At 41.1% G+C, this 23,377-nt stretch overlaps 1 protein-coding gene across 5 annotated transcripts in view; it reads right to left on the bottom strand.

Moving 5' to 3' along the window:
- The window catches only part of RB1 (RB transcriptional corepressor 1), a 172,319-nt gene that overhangs the window by 115,205 nt on the left and 33,737 nt on the right, over nt 1-23,377 (bottom strand). For all 5 annotated transcript variants that reach the window (XM_073343945.2, XM_073343935.2, XM_073343928.2 and 2 more), the window contains 3 exons: nt 8,258-8,406; nt 3,841-3,918; nt 258-367 (listed from right to left, as the gene is read on the bottom strand). In XM_073343945.2, the coding sequence (XP_073200046.1) occupies nt 258-367; nt 3,841-3,918; nt 8,258-8,406 (337 nt within the window). The remainder of the gene's footprint in view (nt 1-257; nt 368-3,840; nt 3,919-8,257; nt 8,407-23,377) is intronic.

Here is a 23,377-nt window from a genome sequence, read left to right on the forward strand (position 1 = left end):
GTTAAAATAATTAGTTAACATGTTTTTAAATATCAGTTAGCACTTAGTTTAGACCGACCAGGACAGGTGATTAAAAATGTGTTACCTGACTAACAATACTGAAAAAAAAAAGAAAGAAAAAGAAAAAAAAAAAAGACTTTTAGGCTAGACAAGACCTGAATTTCCAGTGTAAAAAGTGACCAGTCAGAACAGTAAAACCTTTTAGGCTACCTTTATATATCATATAGGAGTAAAAAGAATTAAGAAGAGAGTGTTACCATTCTGTGTGATTACGCTGCAAAGTTTCATCATTATCCAGAAATAATCGTGCGTCTATATCTTTATTTTTCAGGTAAAGCTCTTCATATTGTCTTGAGAGATCCTCAACCTAAAAAGTGTGGAAGTTTTATTCTTATAGGATCCATTTTGACAAGGTATTGAATATTGTATTCATGAACTAGGGAGAGGAATGTTTCATTCTCTACTTTAATATAGATATTTAATTTATTTTGACACAAATCTCTCGTAAGTCTCAAAGTCATTTCACTGTAGATATAATTAGGGCTCTGTCTGTCACCAAGGTCGCAGAAGTCACGGATTCCATGACTTTCTGTGACTTGTGCATCAGCCAGTGTGGCTGACCCGGGGGCCAGCTGCTCAGGGGGCCTCAGGGACCGCAACACCAGCCATTGCTTGGGCAGCCCCTGGCAGCTGGCCCCAGGGATTGTCCAAGCAGCAGCCCCTGGGTCAGTCGGAGCAGCTGCTGCTCCGGCGGCTCCTAGCAGCAGTCGCCAGGATCTGGCAGCTGATGCCACTGGTCCTGCCCCCCGCCCCCACAGCAGCCTATTACAAGATGGAAAAATTCAAGTTTGGAGCCCACAATTCCTCAGAAATTTCTCCTGGAGCCCTGAAAATAGCTGAAATTTCATTGAAATGGGCCAAGTCTTTTAGAGAGTGGGAGTGGTGTGCCTACAAATAAGTGGAATTTTTTAAAAACACTGACTCCTGGGACAACCTTTCTACATATCTGGAGCTCTGTGCTGTGAGAGCAGGGTCTGGCTGGATAGGTAAAGAGGCAATCACGATTCAATTCAAATCTCCCAACTTCTTAGATTTGGAGCTCCAGAATGCACTGGTGCCTCAGAGGCCAGGAAGTTTGAAATCAAGACCCAAGAGCAGATTTTCTAGCAGCTATTAGATCTCTCCACTGCATGACCTTGTCTTATTTCTTTAAAAAAAATCCCTAGGCAATTATATGCAATATGTTTATGAAGCTTAAAAACTGCAGTTTTTTTGTTTTTGTATTTTTTTTTTAAACTGAGCATGAACATAGGAGCTGGGGGAGGAGGAGGGTTTAAAGTTACTGGCCCGATATTGGCCCTCACTCCAGTTTTTGCACTGCTCTCGTATGCCCATAAACCCATTTTAGCCAGCTATCAGAGGATGCTCACAGGTGGCATAGAGTGAGTTGTGGTGACTCTATGGCACCTTCCCGCATCATACCCTTCAGCATACTGGAAGCAGGATGTATGCCCAGACTGCTGCTGTGCTCTGGTAATCCCCAGGTAACATAGAAGACAGACCAATCTAAAGCTAAGGCTCCACAGTGTAAACATCAATGACAACATAGCCTCCTAGTATAGACACAGCTTACATCAATAGAAGTAGTTTTTCTGTTGCTGTAGGGACACCGTCTCCCTGAGTGACACAGCTATGTCCACAGAAGCATTCTTCCATCAACATAGTGGCTTGTATGGGTTTATCAGCACAGCTATGTCAGTCACGGGTGCATTTTTTGCACACCCCTGACCAATGTAGCTATCACAATATAATTTGAGTGGAGACCAAACCTAAGCTGTATGTGAGGCTGAGATACGCCCAGCCAGTCTCAAGACTGGAATGCTTAGCGCCACTTTTAATTCTCATCTCCACTATCAGCCACACCAGGCAAATCTCAGCTGTAACACAATTATATAATCGTGGGGATAAAGGATATGTTTTACTCTAGCCAGATTATCTTCCGAGTTCCATTATAACTCCCTCCTTTCATACAGTATGTTCATAACTTGTTCAACATTTGTCTTTTGGCAGGAAAGTGTTTACTACCCCACAATTTTCTGAAAATTAAGGGTTTTTTTAAAAATAGATTTCTTCTCCATTTCAGAAAATCAGCCTCAGAACATAAACCAGTCAGCTGCTGCCACTGCTACCACCTTGTTCACCAAGCACAAATCTTTACCAAAAACAGCAGCTGTGTGAATTCACCTCCAACGCCCATATTTATCACGTCAGTATGAATGTCACATGCACACTTATAGGGGGATTTAAACATTATCATCATCAAGCCCAGGTAGTTTTGCTTACTTTTAAAAAAGGAATTTTAGTCTAAATATATCTATATCCAATGCTAATGGCTATTTATGCTAATGAGTTAAGTTTCTTGTAATCAAACTGAATGACATATGCTACTAGGTCTTTTCACACTGATCACAACTAAGGCTGAAAATTCTGAGAGAAATATTTGTTGCTAGTTTTGTTCAGGCCTACATTTGACCACTGCCTATTGCACTATGTATAGTCCTTTATTTTGGGGTATCTCTGGAGTTCCTCACTCTGGAAGAGTGAGAATCCTGTGATGGTATTTTTAAAGAAGGTAGAATTTGTAATCTTGCAGTAATTTGAAGTTACCATCGCATACGATTCTCATCCACAGAGTTTGGGAGATAATGTTTTTCAGGTGGTTTTGATGTTAAAATTCTGTGTGAGAGAGGTTTATGCAGAACTAGCAAAAGTTAAACAACTGGATTTGTTTGATAGGTGGGCTGCATTAATCTGTCAGTTAGGATCTATGTAGTGTGCTAACTTTGCCTGAGCGTGACTGGAAGTTCAGCCAGAGCTGGAAGGCATGAGTCTCCTATGCTTAAGGACTGTTTTTGTTTTTCTTGTAAGTTTACTGTTGGTAAAGACTATAAAAGAAGTAGTGGGCATCGAACTCAAGACAGAAGATGTCTGTAGTGGGTCTTATGTTTTTGCTTTGTTTATTCCTGTTAAGAGCCTGAATAAAATATAGCCTGCCAGGAATTGTGGACATTCTGGTTTATACAACAGCTTCAATAAAATGTTTTCCAGTTACCAGCTTTGCCACAAATACAGATTGATTCGTGGTAGGTTTAACTGTGTAAAGGCCATTTTTAATCCAATTTAAAAAAAAAAGTTAATACATTTTATGCTTCATAAATGCTTACTGCTTAAGGCCTCAGTCCAGCAATTGTAACACATGTAGGTAGACTGTTGCACCCACACTGAGCTCCAATGAAGTAAAGAGGGCTCTCTGTGAGGTACAGCAGTCCACAGTTTAGTCAATTGCAAAAGTACGGCCTAAATCTTGAGAATATTTATATATCCAAGAGCAGATTAACCAGGCTGAATTAAATTTAAAACTGAGGTGGTGTAGAATTACTTCTAGAGAGATTCGCTTGATTTTGTGGCCTTTATATTACTGTAGCATTAATACAAGTAAATAACCTATTGAAATCAGAGGAATGAAGCATTGTTTAAAATTGTACTTTAATAATGAGCTTCCTGGGGATGAACTTGCTACTCTTCTCAAAATAAAGTTTAAATAAAATTTAACAAACAACTGTATATCCTATATTAAGATGACTTTTAAACAAAAGGCCTATTGTGAACTTTGGAAATCCTATTAAGTCACTTTTTCTTGTGAAACACACCTTAATCCATTTATAGGCTTCTTCTAAAGTTGACACTGGAACTGCAGTACAGTGAAAGGACACTTACGTGATCTTAAACATTTTAGAATGAACCACAGTATATTTAACTATTTTTAATTACTCTAATTACCTCTGGAAGTCCATTTGAAGTTACAATACCAACAGAATTCAAAAATGGAATAAAGCTTGTGAAATATACATTTTTGACCTGGAAAAAGCAAAATGGCATAACATTACCAATATACAGAGGTACTAAACATACGTTATTTTTACAAACAAGACACCAGCAAAACAAATTGACTGTGCTAAGCTTATTATAAGCTATTCTTAAATTACCTCAGAGAGTACTTAACTTCAGTCAGAAATAAAGCACTATCCTCACAGCTGAAGATTTAAGTTAATTACTAAACTGTGTGAACATCTATATCCACCACTAAAAAAATGAAGGGTCAAACTGGGGGGGAAAGAAATAATGGTACTCTTTCAACCTCCAGTCTCTTCAGTTTCTGCCCACAGTAGACTGTGCAGATATTCATCGTATCCCTCTCTTACATGCTTATATGCTGATTAAAAGAGCAGTTACCTTATAGTGACTGTGGTTATTTAAGAGTCACATGTGCGTCCTATTCATAGTGTGCGAGTGGCCCAGCACAGTAGCTTGGTGTTTCCACTATCCCCATCCTGTAAGAATCATGCTCACACTTCATGTCCTTGCACTCCCTCTCCCGAGGACATAAAGTGAGCAATGACCCCAACTGCCCCTCAGTTTCTTCACTGCTCAGAATCCAAAATATTTTAAGACTCCAAGCTCCAGGGAAGGGAGGGGGGCGACTTGGGATCCACATGTGAAGACATCTCGAAGATTCAGTTACTATTAGATAAAGTGACGTTCCTCCTTTGTACTCCACATATGGATCCCACTTTTGGTGATGAGCTAGAAGTAACCTCAAATGGAGATGGGAACTAAAGTTATTTCGGGAAGGAGAGGGGAAAAGATTGCAAAACCACCCTTCCAAAATGGGCACTTCTACTAGAAGCACTCACTAACAAATAATGTTTTGTAAACATCTGAGCTAAAGTTCAGGCAACTGCTCTGCAAGTCTGCAGTATTGGTACTTGACTTTGACATGATACCGAAGTCGCTTCTGCTCTGGTAGAACGAGTTCAAATGTTTGAAAGGAGACTTAATATATGCACTTCAAGTATAATCAGATACCCATTTTGAGATGAAGTCTTTGAGATGAAGCAGCCATTCCCTGGGATTTATTACCATAATCAATAAAAAATCTTGAAGTTTTACAGGAAGATTTATTTCTACCCAGATAGTAAAACAATGAATCTTTTCACATCCAAGGTATGTAATTTAGCTTCAGCTGGAGACTAACAAGGTCTTGGAAAGAAAATTGGTAAAAGAAGAAATTGATATGAAAGTCAACAATATTTTTGGAATAAAAGATGGATGACATCTCATAGTTACCCTGTCCATATGAAAAACTGTAAGGAAGGTTAATCATTAATGCTTGTAATTCACTTACCTTACATGCTAAGGTAATTGCTGCTAATAATGCCACCTTCACGGATTAGAAGTGAATTGGACAGATTGATAAGTATTCAAAAGGGGGTTCCATTAGAGGGGGGAAGCACTAGATTTAAATCCCATGTTGGAGCAATCTTTTTTTATAGAAGGACACAAAAAAACAGGTCTCTCAAATCTGCTTACTGATGAGAGAAAACCAAAACCTTCTATAAGTAGATGAAAAATTGACAGCACTGCCAAATCTACCTTAATTGAAGAACCAAACTGGAATGTTTTAACTACAAATAACCTAAGATTTTTGGACTAGAACACTGAGAAATGGTGTGACCCTTCAACAATACCCATAAGGAGATATGCTTCCATTTTGAAGTATATGTAATTCTTGCAGAATATTTCCTGCTCTGAAGTAAGCTATTCTGTACTTCTGAAGAATATTCTCTACCTAATAAAGACATCCAGAAACCACCCAAGCTATGAGATGAAGTAACGCTAGATTTGGGTGAAAAACTAAGCCGTGGTTCTGCAATATCATGTTGTACTGAAACAGAAGCATGATAAATTGATGATCGGACAAAATCAGGAGTTACAAAAACCAGAATTGGCCAGGACAAGTGGGAGCTATCAGTATAACCTCAAGCTCCTTGCCTTATCTTCCTTAACACCCCTGGAATTAGAAAAAGCAGAGGAAAGGCATACGTCAAATGGAATGACCAGCAAATCATGAAAGCATCCACTATAGAACCCGGACTCTTTCCCGCTTGAGAACAAAACAGATGCTTTGAAGCAACACATCTATCTGAAGAAACCCTCCCACCTTTAGAAGATTTGGCCAATAATGAATAATTTAACTCCACTCATGAGACAGTCACTTTTCTACTAAGTGAGTCTGCTAAGCCACTGCTCTCCCCTGCGAGGTGGAGAGCTATCAAATTGATATGATTCTGGATACACCATTCTTGCAGATCTGTGGCTTCTTGACATAGATCTGATCTTGCGCCTCTCTGTTTATGTAGTGGGCTGCTGTGGAGTTGTTTATGAGAATCTGGATGAAAGAATCTTTGATCAGTGGTAGAAATGCCTTGCTAGCTAGACTCAAACATTTATGTGTATGTAGGACTCCCCATGAGGCCACAGACTGAGCTGGCATCAGACCTATATGTGCTCCCCAGTGTTTCTTGGATACATCAGAATTGTGGATGGTATTGGAACAGCAAATGGTATTCCCACATGTACAATTTTCTTTTGTTGTCCCATCACTTCAAAGAATTTAAAAGTGAGGAGTCCTGGATTTGTGCTGGCCCACCTTGATTATCATGCACGTTGTAAGGAGAGTGATCACTTTAGATAAGCTATTACCAGCAGGAGAGTGGGGTGGGAGGAGGTATTGTTTCATGGTCTCTGTGTATATAATGTCTTCTGCAGTTTCCACAGTATGCATCCGATGAAGTGAGCTGTAGCTCACGAAAGCTTATGCTCAAATTGGTTAGTCTCTTAGGTGCCACAAGTACTCCTTTTCTTTTTGCGAATACAGACTAACACAGCTGTTACTCTGAAACCTGTCAGAATTGATAGTGAATTCCTAAAGCCACAAATCAAAGATGCTTCTTATGTGCATGGCATGTCAACACAGGAAAATAAGCATCCTGTAACTCAAGGGCAATGAACCAATGCAAGGGATCTCAAGCAGGAATAACTGGAGCAAGAGTTGCCATATGAAAGTTGGTTCAATCTAATGTATTTGTTTAGATTCCTGATGTTTAAGATTGGATGGCAACCTCCTTTCTCTTTTGGTATAAGAAAATAGGGGAATAGAAGCCCTTTCCCGCAAATTCTTGTGTTACCAATCCTATCACTCCTAGACTGATTAGGTCAAGTATTTTTTGACTCAGCACTCTTGAGAATGATCCCTGAATAGAGACCAGGAAAGGGTATGAATGGGAGAAAGGGAATGAAACTTAACATCCCTGATGATCTGCAGAACCCATTGGTTTGAGGTGATAGCCATCCAAACCTCTTGGGAAAAGGACAGGTGGGAACCAAACAAAGGAAGGAAGGACTACAGATCCTTGTAGATTAGTCCAAGATCATCAATCATGGCATCAAATCTAACGTCTCTGCATCGGTTCTAACTGTGCGGCTACCAAGAACAGAGATAGAGTTCATCTCTTTTTAGATTGATCAGAAGATTTGTTAAAAAAAATGAGGAAGGCACAATATTTTTATATCTCAAGGAAGGAGGATGGCGGATGAAATGTCTCCTTCCTGCAAGCTGGCATATGTAAACCTAGAGATCAGAGTGGATCCTGAATCTTAACAGAGACTCATCATATGGAGAACCATAGGAGATATTTTAAAGTATCAATAGGGCTTCTGTCGTCAACTGTTCATCTGACTAAAAACATACTAATTGACTCGGAGCAAAAAAAAATTGTAATTTTTTTTTAAAATTAGAAGCAACACACACTAGTAAACACTAAAGCCACAATAGCTCAGTATTGGCTATCCTAACAACTAACTATAAAGAGAACATCAATGTCGTTCCATTTGCTAGGCTTAGGGTAGTCCAAAGGAATTGAATGGCAGTTGGGATTGTTGAGAGTATAATACCCTAGGGAAGGAGTGTACAACCCTTACTAGAAACTACTAATGAAAACATTGCAAGCGGCTGGACTGGGGCACACCACAAGTAGAATCCACACGTCGAGTACTCAAAGAAAAACTAAGTCAGATGCTTTATTTCACAGTTAAGTCTCCCATATCAAAAGGCAACTGCATGCACTCAAATAGCAAAAGGGAGATTTTTAAACAGAGGAAGAAATATTGAGAAAGGGATAACACTACTGACCACTGGATTTAAACAGACTGATGATCAGGTAAAAAACTAAAAATTGTTTACTGCTGCCTCAATTAATAATATCAGGTTTTAATCATAGTTTTGGATATCGCCTTGCTTGATGGACATTACACCAAGATTTAAGATTGTGAATTTTTCAAAAAGCACAAATCTTACCTCATCTAAGTTACAACCATATTCTTTACAAAGGACTTCAATAACTTTTGTATCTGTGTCAGTTTGTTTTGATGTACGTGTACTCCTGTTCTGACCTCGCCTTGGTGCTCGAGTTGAGCCATTAATAGACAGTGCACTCACATGAGATTCTGTAAAAGACAGTCAGCATCACCACAGGATTTAAAAAAACAAAAAACCACAAGTTTAACTAAAAACCAAATACTTCTGACCTTTACATTTAAGCCACAAAAGAGGGTGACATGGTTTTAAGAACAGAGTCTACAAAATGTTATACAGTAGAACAGGAAGCACACTTATGGTTTATATGCTGAGAAAGGAGTTGCATCATACAAAGTCCACATGAACAGAAAACTAATGAGAGACTGTCTGCATAAGTCTTTGGACATTGTGTATTTAAAGCTACTTATGTATGGAATTTAACACTACTCAGCACTTTTCATCCACAGCTTCCAAGTCATTTTGCAAATGGTGGGTAAGCATTAGTTTCCTGTAACATCCAGAGTTAGGCCGCAAGTGAAGACCACATTTCCCAAAAGCTCTACAAAGAAGGTTACTTACTTGTAACCGGAGTTCTTCGAGATGGACTTTGCATATTCACACTCTTGGAATCCACCCACTGGGTGTAGCAAGACAGCTGTACCTTCTAGTAGTGGTGCCTGTTAGGAGTGGCTCACCCTCCGTTTCTCCTCCCACCGACAACCCCCATGCAGACTCAAGGGGCATGGCACGGGCATTGGTGCCACTGCCCTCAGTTCTTTCCAACCTCTAAAGTTCAATACCAAGTAAATACAAAATTAGGACTCAGCAGGAACAGAAAAGGCAGGCAGGGAGTGTGAATATGCAGAGTGCATCTCAGAGAACTTCGGTTACAAGTAACCAACCTTTGTTTGTTCTTTGAGTGTCCTCTGCAAATTCCTACTCTTGGGATAGTTTGACAAGCAGTACATCAATAAAGGCAAGAGAGAGCAGAGTCGTAATTGAATGATTGAAGTACTGCTCTGTCAAAATGAACTTCAGATCTCGATCAAGATCCAGTACTTAATTTGTGCCAGGGCTTGCCAAGGCCAGCTGATTAACCATATTACTTAGCTGTGAAAGAAATACCTTGAGAGCCAGATGGATCACACTCAATTCTCTGAGGACATGCTATGGATGCAACCACCAAATTACAGAAAGCCGACTGCCATTCGGTACTCTATTTTAAGCCAGTTTTGGTGCTGCCTCATTCTGAGCCTGGTACATGGAATTGCATATATGTTGTAGAGGCCATGAGACCCAATAACATTAGAAAATACATCTGAAAGGGCTGTAGCATCAGCCTCTGTATGGAAATGGTTATTTTCAAAAACCTCCCTGCGAAAGAAAAGCTTTTCTTTCAGAGTTGAAGACTGATTGAAAAAGGGACTTCTCCTGGTTTATCAAGACACAAGATTTTGAAATGAGAGCAGGCCACCTCAATGGCTTCTTCTAATTCTTCTTTGGACTGGCCCTTCAGTAGTCAATCTTCTAAGTAAGAGAAGATAAAAACCCTTGCTTCCTCAGATGAGATGCTACTGGAGCCAGACATTTGATAAAAACGGAGGACGCAGAGGAGCGGCCAAAAGGTAAGGCTCTGTATTGAAGTGGTCTGAATCAAGGACAAAAGGTAGATATTTGCAGTGGGATAGCCTTAGAGAGATATGCCCCTTTGAGGTCAGAGAAGCAAATTTATCTAGAGTAGACAGACAAAATGATTAAAGCCAGAGACAGCATTCTGAAGTTTCCTGACTCATCTGTTTAGAGCTCCGAGATCTAAAATTGGTCTGAGGCCTTTGGGGATTAGAAAGTAACAGAAATAGAAACCTTTGTTTCTGGAGTTCAGAGGTACTTGTTCTACGGCATTCAGATGAGCCTGTACTTCCTTTATTAACAGTACCTCCTGAAAAGGGAGGGAAAATGGGAGTTGAATGGAGGAAGGGCTTTGACTTTGATGTACAGCCTCTCTTTACTGTATCTAAAACCCATCTGTAATACCGTTAGTTTCCATGCACTGTAAAACTTGGACAGTCTCCAAAACCACAGATGGGATCTTCCAAGATTGGTTAGAAGCTGTTGACTAACATGTCAAACTTGTGCTAGGCATTCAGTTAGGAAGATGTGACTGAGGAATTCTTTGACCTGTCTTGTGTCTGCAAAGTCATTTGCTGTTTAGGATACTGTTAAGAACAGCCATGGGGGTCAGATTAATGATCCATCTAGCCCAGTATCCTGTCTTCCACCAGTGGCCAATGCCAGATGCAAGCAGGAATTAACAGAACTGGACCATTATTAAGAGATCCGTTCCCTGTCATCCAGTCCCAGCTTTTAGCAATCAGAGGTTTAGGGACACCCACAGCGTGGCCTTGCAACCATGACCATGTTGGCTAATAACCATTGATGGATCTATCTTCCATGAACTTACCTCATTCTTTTTTGAGCCCAGTTATAGTTTTAGCCTTCACAACATCTGCTGGCAACGAGTTCCACGGGTTGACTACATGTGTGAAGTAGTACTTCCTTTTGGTTGTTTTAAACCTGCTGCCTATTCACTTCGTTAGTTCTTGTGTTATGTGAAGGAGTAAACAACATTTCCTCATTCACTTTCTCCACCCTATTTATCATTTTGTAGACCTCTATCATATTCCCCCCTTGTTTGTTTTTTTTCCAAGCTGAAAAGTCCCAGTTTTATTAATTTCTCCTCATAGGGAAGCTGTTCCATATCCTTAATCATTTTTGTTGTCCTTCTCTGTACCCTTTTCAATTCTAATATATCTTTTTTGAGAGGGAGCAACAAGAATGGCACACAATATTCAAGGTGGGGATGTACCATAGATTTATATAGAGGCATTATGATATTTTCTGTTGTCTTATCTGTCCCGTTCCTATTGGTACCTAACAGTTAGCGTTGACTGTTACTGCACATTGAGTTCTCTGAAAACATTCGCTATCTATCCACTTTGACTCCAAGATCTTTCTTGAGTGGTAACAGCTAATTTAGATCCCATCATTTTGTACATATAGTTGGAATTATCTTTTCCGATATGCATTATTTTGCATTTATCAACATTGAATTTCATTTGCCACTTTTGTTGCCGTCAATCCAGTTTTGCAAGATCCCTTTGTAGCTCTTCGGAGTCTGCTTTGGACTTAACTATCTTGAGTAATTTTGTATCATCTGCAAATTTTGCCACCTCACTGTTCACCCCTGTTCCTAGATCATTTATGAATATGTTGAATAGGACTGGTCCCAGAACAGAACCCTGTGGGACATCACTATTTACCTCTCTCCATTCTGAAAACTGACCATTTATTCCTACCCTTGGTTTTGTATCTTTTAACCATAATCCCAAATTATTATTGTGTTTTCTGTGTTTGTAGCCAGGATGGGATACAGAGATGAAACTTTTAGACACCACTAATGACTGCTTCATGGATCAAATAGTCCTGGAACCCTCAAAGATTGAGGCAATTCTTGACTTAGTCCTTATAGGCACACAGGATCTGGTCCAAGAGGTTATAGCTGAACCTCTTGGCAATAGTGATTATAATCTAAATACCAAAGAAACCAAATACAGTAGTATTTAACTACACAAAAATGAGGAGGCTATTTAAATAGAAATTAAAAGGAACAGTCACAAGTGAAATGCCTACAAGCTGCATGGAAACTATTTAAAACTCCATAAAAGAGGACCTGACTAACTGTATATCCCTAATAATAATTTAAAAAAAAACACAGCAAGAGGACCAAAAAATGCCACCATGGCTAACCAGAGTAAAAGAGGTGATTAGAGACAAAGACCGCTTTTAAAAACTGGACGTCAGATCCTAGTGAGGAAAATAGAACGGAGCATAAACTATGGCAAATCAAGTGTAAAAGTATCATTAGGCAGGCCAAAAAAGAATTTGCAGAGGAACTAGCAAAAGACACAAACAGCACATTCTTTAAAGTACATCAGAAGCAGGAAGCCTTCTAAATAATCAGTGGGGCCACTGAAAGAATTGGATGCTAAAGGAGCACTTAAGGAAGACAAGGTGATAGTGGAGAAGCTAAATGAGTCTTTGCATCTGTTTTCACTGTAAAAGATGTGAGGGTGTTTCCCACACCTGAACCATTCTTTTTAGGTGACAAATCTGAGAAACTGTCCCAGATTTGGAACAAATTGATAAATAGTAATAAGTCATCAGGACCAGACGGTATTCACCCAAGAGTTCCACAGGAACTCAAATATGATATTGCAGAACTATTAACTGTGATATATAGCCTATTGCTTCAGTACTGATGACTGGTGGATAGCTAATGTAATACCAATTTTAAAAAAAGCTCCAGAGCAATTTACAGACCAGTAAGTTTAACTTCATTACCAGGCAGACTGGTTGAAACAATAGTGTAGAACAGAATTAACAGATACATAGATGAACACAATTCATTGGAGAAGGGTCAACATGGCTTTTATAAAGGGAAATTGTGCCTCACTAATAGAATTATTTGAGGATGTCAACAAGCATGTAGACAAGGGTAATCCAGTGGATATAGTGTACTTCGACTTTCAGAAAGCCTTTGACAAGTTCCCTCACAAAGGAGTATTAAGCGAAGTAGGCATTCATTGGATAAGGGAGAAGGTTCTCTCATGGATCAGTAATGGGTTAAAAGAAAGATCTTGGGAGTCATTGTGGATAGTTTCTGAAAACATCCACTCAATGTGCAGCGGCAGTCAAAAAAGCTAAGAGAATGTTGGGAATCATTAAGATAGATCTAGATAACACAACAGAAAATATCCTGTTTGCCTCTATATAAATCTATAGTATGCCCACGCCCACATCTTGAATACTGCTTGCAGATATGGTTGACCCATCTCAAAAAAGATACACTGGAATTGGAAAAGGTTCAGAAAAGGGCAACAAAAATGATTAGAGGTACGGAACAGCTTCCATATGAGGAGAGATTAATATGATTGGGACTTTTCAGGTTGGAAAAGAGATGACTAAGGGGGATATGATTGAGGTCTATAAAATCATGACTGGTGTGGAGAAAGTAAATAAGGATGTGTTATTTACTCCTCCTCATAACACAAGGTCACCAAATGAAATTAATAGGCAACAGATTTAAAAACAAACAAAATGAAGTATTTCTTCACACAACACACAGTCAACCTGTGGAACTCCTTGCCAGAGGACATTGTGAAGGCCAAGACAATAACAGCGTTCAAAAAAGAATAGATAAATTCATGGAGGATAGGTCTATCCATTTCTATTAGCCAGGATGGGCAGGAATGGTGGCCCTAGCCTCTGTTTGCCAGAAGCTGGGAATGGGAAACGGGATGGATCACTCGATTACCTGTTCTGTTCATTCCCTCTGGGGCACCTAGCATTGGCCACTGTTGGATGACAGGATACTGGGCCAAATGGACCTTTCGTCTGACCAGTATGGCTGTTCTTATGTTATTTCAACTATCCTCATATTTACTGGGAACATTTCACTTCTCCCTGAGAATTTCACAATTGTTATCACCATCCTGATCAGGTAGTCGGTAGTATAATCCTACTGCTATACTCTTATTAATGAAACATGGAATTTCTATTCATGGAGATTCCGTGGTACTGTTTGATTCACTTAAGATTTTATTTATACTTGACTAGGCTTTCTTTCACATCTAGTGCTTACAAAATTTTTGATATTTGAAGTGGTCTGCCTTCATGTGATGTACGGCTATCTTTTCTGATTATAATAAGAGGAAGAGGAAAATGGGATACGGCCTGTGATTCCTGAACACAGGTGTTTACATCCTCCTCCTATAGGAATTCTGCCTCCTTAACTATCTTGCTGTGTGTCAAGGTTCCTTCCACACTCTGAACTTTAGGGTACAGATGTGGGGACCTGCATGAAAACCTCTTAAGCTTACTTTTACCAGCTTAGGTTAAAACTTCCCCAAGGTACAAACTATTTAACCCTTTTGCCCCTGGAATTCCACTGCCACCACCAAACTTTATCTGGGTTCCTGGAAAAAATGTGGTTTGGACACGTCTTTCCCCCCAAAATCCTCCCAACCCTTGCACCCCACTTCCTGGGGAAGGTTTGGTAAAAATCCTCACCAATTTGCATAGGTGTCCACAGACCCAAACCCTTGGATCTTAGGGCAATGAAAAAGCATTCAGTTTTCTTACAAGACGACTTTTAATAGAAGTAAAGGAATCACCTCTGTAAAATCAGGATGGTAGATACCTTACAGGGTAATTAGATTCAAAACATGGAGAATCCCTCTAGGCAAAACCTTAAGTTACAAAAAAGACACAGACAGGAATAAGAAAAGGAGTACTTGTGGCACCTTAGAGACTAACCAATTTATTTGAGCATAAGCTTTCGTGAGCTACAGCTCACTTCATCGGATGCATACTGTGGAAAACACAGAAGATGTTTGGTTTTATACACACAAATCATGAAAAAATGGGTGTGTATCACTACAAAAGGTTCTCTCTCTCTCCCCACCCCACTCTCCTGCTGGTAATAGCTTATGTAAAGTGATCAGTCTCCTTACAATGTGTATGATGATCAACGTGGGCCACTTCCAGCACAAATCCAGGGTTTAACAAGAACGTCTGAGGAAGGGGGTGGGGGGTGATGGAAAACAAGGGGAAATAGGTTACCTTGGATAATGACTTAGCCACTCCCAGTCTCTATTCAAGCCTAAGTTAACTGTATCCAATTTGCAAATGAATTCCAATTCAGCAGTCTCTCGCTGGAGTCTGGATTTGAAGTTTTTCTGTGTAATATCGCAACTTTCATGTCTGTAATCGCGTGACCAGAGAGATTGAAGTGTTCTCCGACTGGTTTATGAATGTTATAATTCTTGACATCTGATTTGTGTCCATTATTCTTTTACGTAGAGACTGTCCAGTTTGACCAATGTACATGGCAGAGGGGCATTGCTGGCACGATGGCATATATCACATTGGTGGATGTGCAGGTGAATGAGCCTCTGATAGTGTAGCTGATGTTATTAGGCCCTGTGATGGTGTCCCCTGAATAGATATGTGGGCACAGTTGGCAACGGGCTTTGTTGCAAGGATAGGTTCCTGGGTTAGTGGTTCTGTTGTGTGGTGTGTGGTTGCTGGTGAGTATTTGCTTCAGGTTGGGGGGCTGTCTGTAGGCAAGGACTGGCCTGTCTCCCAAGATTTGTGCGAGTGTTGGGTCATCCTTCAGGACAGGTTGTAGATCCTTGATAATCCAGACTCCAGCGAGAGACTGCTGAATTGGAATTCATTTGCAAATTGGATACAATTAACTTAGGCTTGAATAGAGACTGGGAGTGGCTAAGTCATTATCCAAGGTAACCTATTTCCCCTTGTTTTCCATCACCCCCCACCCCCTTCCTCAGACGTTCTTGTTAAACCCTGGATTTGTGCTGGAAATGACCCACCTTGATCATCATACACATTGTAAGGAGACTGATCAATTTACATAAGCTATTACCAGCAGGAGAGTGGGGTGGGAGGAGAGAAAACCTTTTGTAGTGATACACACCCATTTTTTCATGATGTGTGTGTATAAAAACAAACATCATCTTTATTTTCCACAGTATGTATCCGATGAAGTGAGCTGTAGCTCACGAAAGCTTATGCTCAAATAAATTGGTTAGTCTCTAAGGTGCCACAAGTACTCCTTTTCTTTTTGCGAATACAGACTAACATGGCTGTTACTCTGAAACAGACAGGAATATTCATTCTATTCAGCACAGCTATTTTCTCAGCCATTTCAAGAAATCATAATCTAACACATACCTAGCTAGATTACTTACTAAGTTCTAAGACTCCATTCCTGTTCTGTCTCCGGCAAAAGCATCATACAGACACAGACCCTTTGTTTTTCTCCCTCCTCCCAGATTTTGAAAGTATCTTGTCTCCTCATTGGTCATTTTGGTCAGGTGCCACCGAGGTTACCTTTAGCTTCTCAACCCTTTACAGGTAAGAGGATTTTTCCTCTGGCCAGGAGGGATTTTAAAGGGGTTTACCCTTCCCTTTATATTTACGACACTATGGATCACGCCTTTCAGTTTTCCCAGTGTCTTCTCCATTTTTGCATTAAATAAATTATCCCCTTCAAAGGGTACATCTTCTATTTTAAAGCCAGGATTCAATGGGAGAGAAGATAAACATAACCAAATATGACAGGTTTCAGAGTAACAGCCGTGTTAGTCTGTATTCGCAAAAAGAAAAGGAGTACTTGTGGCACCTTAGAGACTAACCAGTTTATTTGAGCATGAGCTTTCGTGAGCTACAGCTCGCTTCATCGGATGCATCCGATGAATCCGATGAAGCGAGCTGTAGCTCACGAAAGCTCATGCTCAAATAAACTGGTTAGTCTCTAAGGCGCCACAAGTACTCCTTTTCTTATAACCAAATATGTCTTTGCAGAGCTACTTCAGAGGCCAATGACCTTGAGGCAGTAGCAGAAACATCAGATGATGCCTTAGAGCATGCTTGGCCACATTTTGGCCCTCTTTATCAAGGGCTGATATTAAATTTTATTTTGCTCTTCTGGTAAAACATTTAATAAAGACAGATATAGTCTCCCATAAACTGATATCTATCCATAACTGCTTAGTAGCTAGTTACGCATTTGTTTAAGGAGGATGAAGAAAATGATTTTCTGCCCAGAGAATCCATTTTTTTCCTTTCTTTATCCATGGGGGTAGAAAGTTGAAAAGCTGATCTAGACTTTTGCTGTGTTGCTGCTATAATGAGTTTGACTGAGGGTGCACATGAAAACAATAAACCCATCCTGTGGGATCTGACATAATTTGTCTGCCTTTTTAGAGACTGGTTGACACAAAGATGGTTTGGATCAAGGGATTTTGAAGTTGCCACAGCCATTCTAATACAGGCAAGGAGAATTTAGCCTTGGCAGTAGACCCCAGAATATGAAAAAAAATGGATGCAAGTTCTCCTCCAAAGCTACTGATGGCATTCTGTAACTCATATCCACAGACTGCATTGGAAGATGCTCCAGCACCAGAGAATTCAACATTCTAGACTGGGAAAGGGAAGGAGAAGAAGTTGGCCGGTACAGCTGGGATATTCAAGGAGGCAATAGGCCAGTCCTGCCAACTTCCCTAAGCTGGTATCATATTCCCCTGAAGGATACAGTGGGACTCTGGCATTACCTCATGCATAACAACTTTGCTTGGGAGAAGGCTGTCTGACATAATCATAGGACCCAGTTCAACCTCCAATTGTGGATCACATACTGAAGCCTTTGGTACCCCAAGAACAGGAATATGCAGAGGACGCTCGAAGAACCACCTGGAATTTCCATTCAATAAAAAATTATAAATTTATTTTACACAATTTTGGAACAAAAAACCTAACATTTTGAAATTTTCCACATTAGAAAATTTCAGATGTTTGTTTCATTAAGGTCAAAACCATGTTTTGTTTTGTTTTTTAAAAGGTCAAAGTAGTTTAATTTCATCTTTACTGAATTGACTTTTATAAATTATATGTTGCATTATATCAAGGTATAAACTATTATACTATAAATTAAAAAATAAAGTAAAATTTTACATTTTAAATTGGTATTCTAGATTGGTAATTGTCAGTTTGGTGATTGGTAACTGTTCAGTCAAAGTTTTTGCCCAGCTGTTCTACTTTAGTAGTCTCATCTTAGTCCCCTTTTGTTTTATTCATATCAAAATTTAAAGCCTTTCCACTGTCACCAGGACTTGACTATTACAGTGTGTTACTGATCAGGATTGAGAACCTCTGACAGACTTGTGAGAGAGCTTAAGCAGTGCCTGTGGAAACTGTGGCTGGCACTCATCTGGAATATTAATGTAATACTTTGCATATTGTCAACTGTTAATATTGAATTTGTGATTAAAATATCTATTTTTCTTAAAGCTCCAGCTTTTGGAGTCAAGTGATATCAGAATCTCACCTTTCACATTAAAACAGGTTTCTAGTTCTCATAGTTGCATTTGAAAAAAATAATAATAATGTGAACTCTTAAGAGTCAAAGAGAAGGCACAGAACCCAGATTTTACTTATTTATTTTTATAAAAAGCTCAACTTTTGGGGCCAGACTCAGGATTTTTGAATGTTTAAGCTTGGCAGTACCATGTATAGTGTCTATCCTACATCAATACACTTTACAAAGGATAAATTTAAACTCTTATCAGCTTTGGGGAGCCATATCTTAACCCCAAGGCTATTCTTTCTCCATTACTTATTTACATTGTTAAAATTGTCCTTAGAATAAAAAGGGAGTCTTTTTGACCATTAAAGTTCAAATGGAGTAGGGATAACAAGACCACCAATAATCCATCCATTTGAAGCTATTCATCAATGAATAATCAGACAAATTCACGTTATCCATACAAGTTATGGATCAAGACAAAAAAAGCAAGGACATTACTGACAATATCCTTCACCAATCCTGTTAAAGGAAAAACCCAATTAACTCCAGCTTTTTTTCCCTTGTTCATATACCCTACTTTCTAATATTGCAATATACCTTTAAAATCTGTGTCCCCTGGTGGAAGATACCCAACATAAAAATGAAGTACTATCCAAAGTTACACAAGACTGTTGTGACACTACTTATAGTGTTCTTAGTAACATTTCCCAAGTTTTAAATGTATAAGGACAACATACTAAAAGTTACTGTTTAGAGAAGTTTATGATTTTCAACAGGAATGAACATTTACTAATGTAAGAGTTCGACTTAAGTCAGCTCAAAGTCAAACCAAGGAAAGAGGAGGTTACTTACCTGTAACTAGAAGTTCGAGATGTGCGGTCCCTATTTGTATTCCACTGAGGGTTTATGCATGCGCACATGTCCAGAGTCAGAGAATTTGTCAGTAGTGTCCGTTGGTCTGCACATGCACCCTTGGCTCGCCTCATGGTTTCGTCGGAAGTAATAAAGAGTGGGGTGGACCGACTGCATCTCCAGTTGCTTCACCACCACATATCCAACAGATCCATAGCAGAAGACAAGGAGGTGGGAAGTGGAATACAGATAGGGAATGCACATCTCAAAGAACCTCCAATTACAGGTAAATAACATCCTGTTCTTCAAGTGATGGTACCTATAGTATTCCACTGAGTGTGATTAACAAGCACTATCTAAGTCAGATGAGGTTGTGAGGATGAAGACGGAATGTTTGAGTAGAGGACAGTCACACCAAAAGAGGCATCCACCAAGTCCTGCATCAAGGCACAATGCGTAGCAAAAGGTGTGTAATGAACTCCAAGTGGCTGCTCTATATATGTCCCCAAGCAGCGCAGCACATCACAGAGGGAGGCTAGGGTTGAACCCTGGGCTCTTGTGAATTGGGCCAGCATCCCAAGCAGGTCTGATAACAGAAAGTAATGAACCCCGAAATCCACTTGGAGATTCTTGGTGTGAAGATTGCCTACCCTTTAACTCTTACAGCTATTACGACCGGGGAGAAGGAGTGCGGGGGGGGAGGGGCGGAAGAGACTTTCCTGATTGGCCTTGTCTTCTGTAGGTAGAAGGCCCAGGACCAATGGACATCAAGGGAGTGGAATCACCATTCGTCTTCCAAGGAGTGAGGCTTCAGAAAGAAAGCAAGTAAGCAAATGGATCGATTAACATGAAACTGGGAGATGACCTTTGGCCGAAATTTGGGGTGCAGGTGCAGGAAGACTTCCTCCTTTCATGACTTTCCATAAAGGTGGTCCGCCATCAGGGTCTCAAGTTCACCAAACCTTCTTGCCAAAGTGATAGCAAAAAGGAAAGTGACTCATGAAAAAGAGGGACACATGGCACAATGCCAGCAGTCCAACAGGTGATTACAGTAGTGCAGGTAGAACTAGGCTGAGGTCCCACTGGAGAGTGAGGGGTTGAATGGGTTGGGAGGTTACATGAGGCCTTTCCAAAACCTAGCAGTCAACAGAAGTGGAAAGATGGAATTTTCTTCCACAGGGGGTGGACAGTGCTATCTGTTGCTCAGTGGACCTTGAGAGAGTTGAAAGCGAGACCTGATGCCTTCAAGGACAGGAGGTAATCCAGAAGAAGGGGAATCCCACCACTTCTGGGGAAAGCCCATTTTGTTGGGCCCAGGAGGCAAAGTGTTTCCACTTGGCCCGGTAGCAATGCCTAGTGGACTCTTTCTTGCTGCTAGAGAGGATGTTCTGCACCTCTGATGAACATGCCAGTTCTAGAGAAGATGTTCATACAAATACAATGCTCTGAGAAGACACTTGTGAATTGGGATGTCTGATCTTGTACTGTGTCAGTAGATTGGGGAAAGTAGGGATGAAAATTGAGGGATGGACAGTCATGCAGAGGAGGTTAGGAAATCAGAATGGTCTGGGCCAGCAAGGGGTGATCAGGATGACTGTCGCTCTGCCTCGTCTGATCTTGCGGCATACTCATGGTTGGAGTGGAAGAGGTAAGGCATAGTTGATCTGGTCTGACCAGGGGAGTATGAGAGCATTGCCCCGAGAGGGGAGATCAAGACACCCTCCGTCCCCGTGGCAGTATGTGCTTCCATTTGTTGTTGATGGGCGATGCAAAGAGATCTGTGGTTGGAGACCCCCCACTTGTCAAAGATGTCACGTACCACAGTATCATGGAGTTCCCACTCGTGGTCAATCACAAACTGCCTGCTGAGCAAGTCTGCAATCACGTTGTGTCCCCGGGAGATAGAATGTAGATAAGAGGATCTGGTGCGTGATGCACCAATTCCAGAGGTTGACTGCGTCTGAACACAGTTGACACAGTAAACACTGGAGATGTTGTCAGACATAAGAACATAATGGGAACTGATGAATGGGAGAAATACGTGGCATGCCTTCCTTATAGCCCTGAGTTCCAAAATATTGATGTGCATCCTGGATTCCCAAGGAGTCCATGTTCCCTGTGTCATGTGATTGCCCATATGCACTCCCCAACTTATGAGGGATGAGTTGGTGATGATTGTCTTGTCCGGGGAAATGGGGAGAAAGGGAACCCCTATGCAAACCTGTCATGGGTCTGTCCACCAGCAGATGGAAGAGAGTAACAAGGTCGATGGCATGATGCATGGGTGAGTAAATCTTCTGGAGCCACATCTGGAAGCAGCGAAGGTGGAGGCAAGTGAAAGCAGTAATGTATGTGCACGAAGCCATGTGGCCAAGGAGGGATAGGTAGGTCCTGGCTAGGACAAAATTGTTGACATGGGCTATGAGTTCTTGCAGAGTCTGGAACCTCTGCATTTGTAGGCAGGCTCATGCTGTGACCGAGTTAATGTAGGCCCCTATAAAGTCTAGGGGTTGTTTGGTCCAAGGTTGATTTTTCGACATTGATGCGGACTCCAATGGAGGAAAGGAGCCTGAGCTACATGGAGGTTGAAACTTGGGATTCGCATCTGGATCGGGCCGCCAGGAGCCAGTTATCAAGATAAGGGAACACAAGGACCCCATAATGTCTGAGGTATGCCACCATTACTGAGAAAACGTTGGTGAAGATCCTGGGAGCAGTGGTGAGTCCTCATGTAAGGACCCTGTACCTGAAAATGGTGCGAGCTGACCATGAACCTCAGATCCTGTCTGTGGGCTGTATGAAAGTCTATGTGAAAGTAGACATCTTGCATACTGAGAGCTGTTAACCACATGCCTTTTTCTAATGATGGGATGATCGCTCCTAACTTGACCATAAGAAACTTGGGCTTGAGGATGAAGCAACTGAGAAGGCACAGGTACAGAATAGGTCTCCATTGGCCTTTCTTTTTGGGTATTAGGAAGTTGAACAAGAATGCCATCCTCTCGTACTCCAGAGGACCCATTATATCGCTCCTCTTTGTAGTAAGGAGTTCACCTCTAGAGTGAGGATGTTGTCGTGAGAGTGATCCCTGAGGAGGGATGCGGGAAGCGGCTGTGGATGAGACAGCATGATGAACTCAATCATATAGCCATGTGGATGACATTTTGAACCCACTTGTCCATTTTTATTGCACTCCAAGCTGGTAGAAAGAGTGCCCGACGACCCCAGAAAGGAGTGGGGTGGTTCTGTGGCAGTAAGGGAGGCTCTCTAAAGCAGTTCTAAACCAGGGGTCTGGGGCCCAACTGGGGGGGGTTGCAAACAGCTTTCAGAGGGTCAGACATACAAGGCCGGCATTAGACTTGCTGGGGCCCAGGGCAGAAAGCCTAACCCCCATCACCTGGGGCTGAAGCCCAGGGCTCCAAGCCCCACCACCCAGGTCTGAAGCCGAAGCCTGAGCAAATTAGCTTTGCAGGGCCCCCTGTGGTATGGGGCCCCTGGCAATTGCTCTGCTTGCTATCTCCTAACACTGGCCCTGGCTTTTATATGCAGAAAAAGAGTTATTGTGGCACAGGTGGGCCATAGATTTTTTTATTGTATGTTTGGGGGGGGGGGGGGGGGGGGAACGACTTAGAAAAAGGTTGAGAACCCCTGCTCTAGAGTTCCTCAGAAAGATCTTTTTTGTGGAAATTGCATCTGGCAGGAAGAAGATTGTGAAGGTGGACCCAGAGAACAATATCTTTGAGCCTTCTGACACACTTCCATGATGGTTCGTATGGCCTCAGATAGAAAAACTGGAGGTTGTGTAACATTGTGTGGGCGGTGGACAGTAGAATTTATGCTTGGGAGCAGGTGTGTAAATACCCAGGGAAGAAAGTGTAGCCCTCTAATCTTTGAGGGTGTGGAGAGAATCATCCGTTTTCTGGTAAAAAGATGGGACTCATTGAAAGGGAGGTTTTCAGTCATATTTTGCAATGCCCTGAGGAAATCAGAGGAACGGAGCCACAATTCCCTCCGCATGACTATGCCTGAAGTCACAGAGTGCGATGAAGTATCTGTCACATCCACAGGTGATAGAAGAGATGTCCTTGCTACCAGTTTCCTTTCCTCTATTGCCTAGAAGTGGGTCCTGTCTTGCCACAGCAGTTTTTCAGCCAAGTCCTCTAGTTCACTGTAATTCAGGAAATTGTATCTGGCAAGTAATCCCTGATACTTCAAAATCCTGAACTGAACGCTGGCTGAGAAGACCTTGCAAGCCAAAAGGTCCAACCACTTACCCTCCTTATTGGATTAAATGGAGCATGGGTCTTGTTGTTTGGACT

The sequence above is a fragment of the Lepidochelys kempii genome, chromosome 1 (genome assembly GCF_965140285.1).
Source record: "Lepidochelys kempii isolate rLepKem1 chromosome 1, rLepKem1.hap1, whole genome shotgun sequence".
In the NCBI taxonomy this organism is placed as follows: domain Eukaryota; kingdom Metazoa; phylum Chordata; order Testudines; family Cheloniidae; genus Lepidochelys; species Lepidochelys kempii.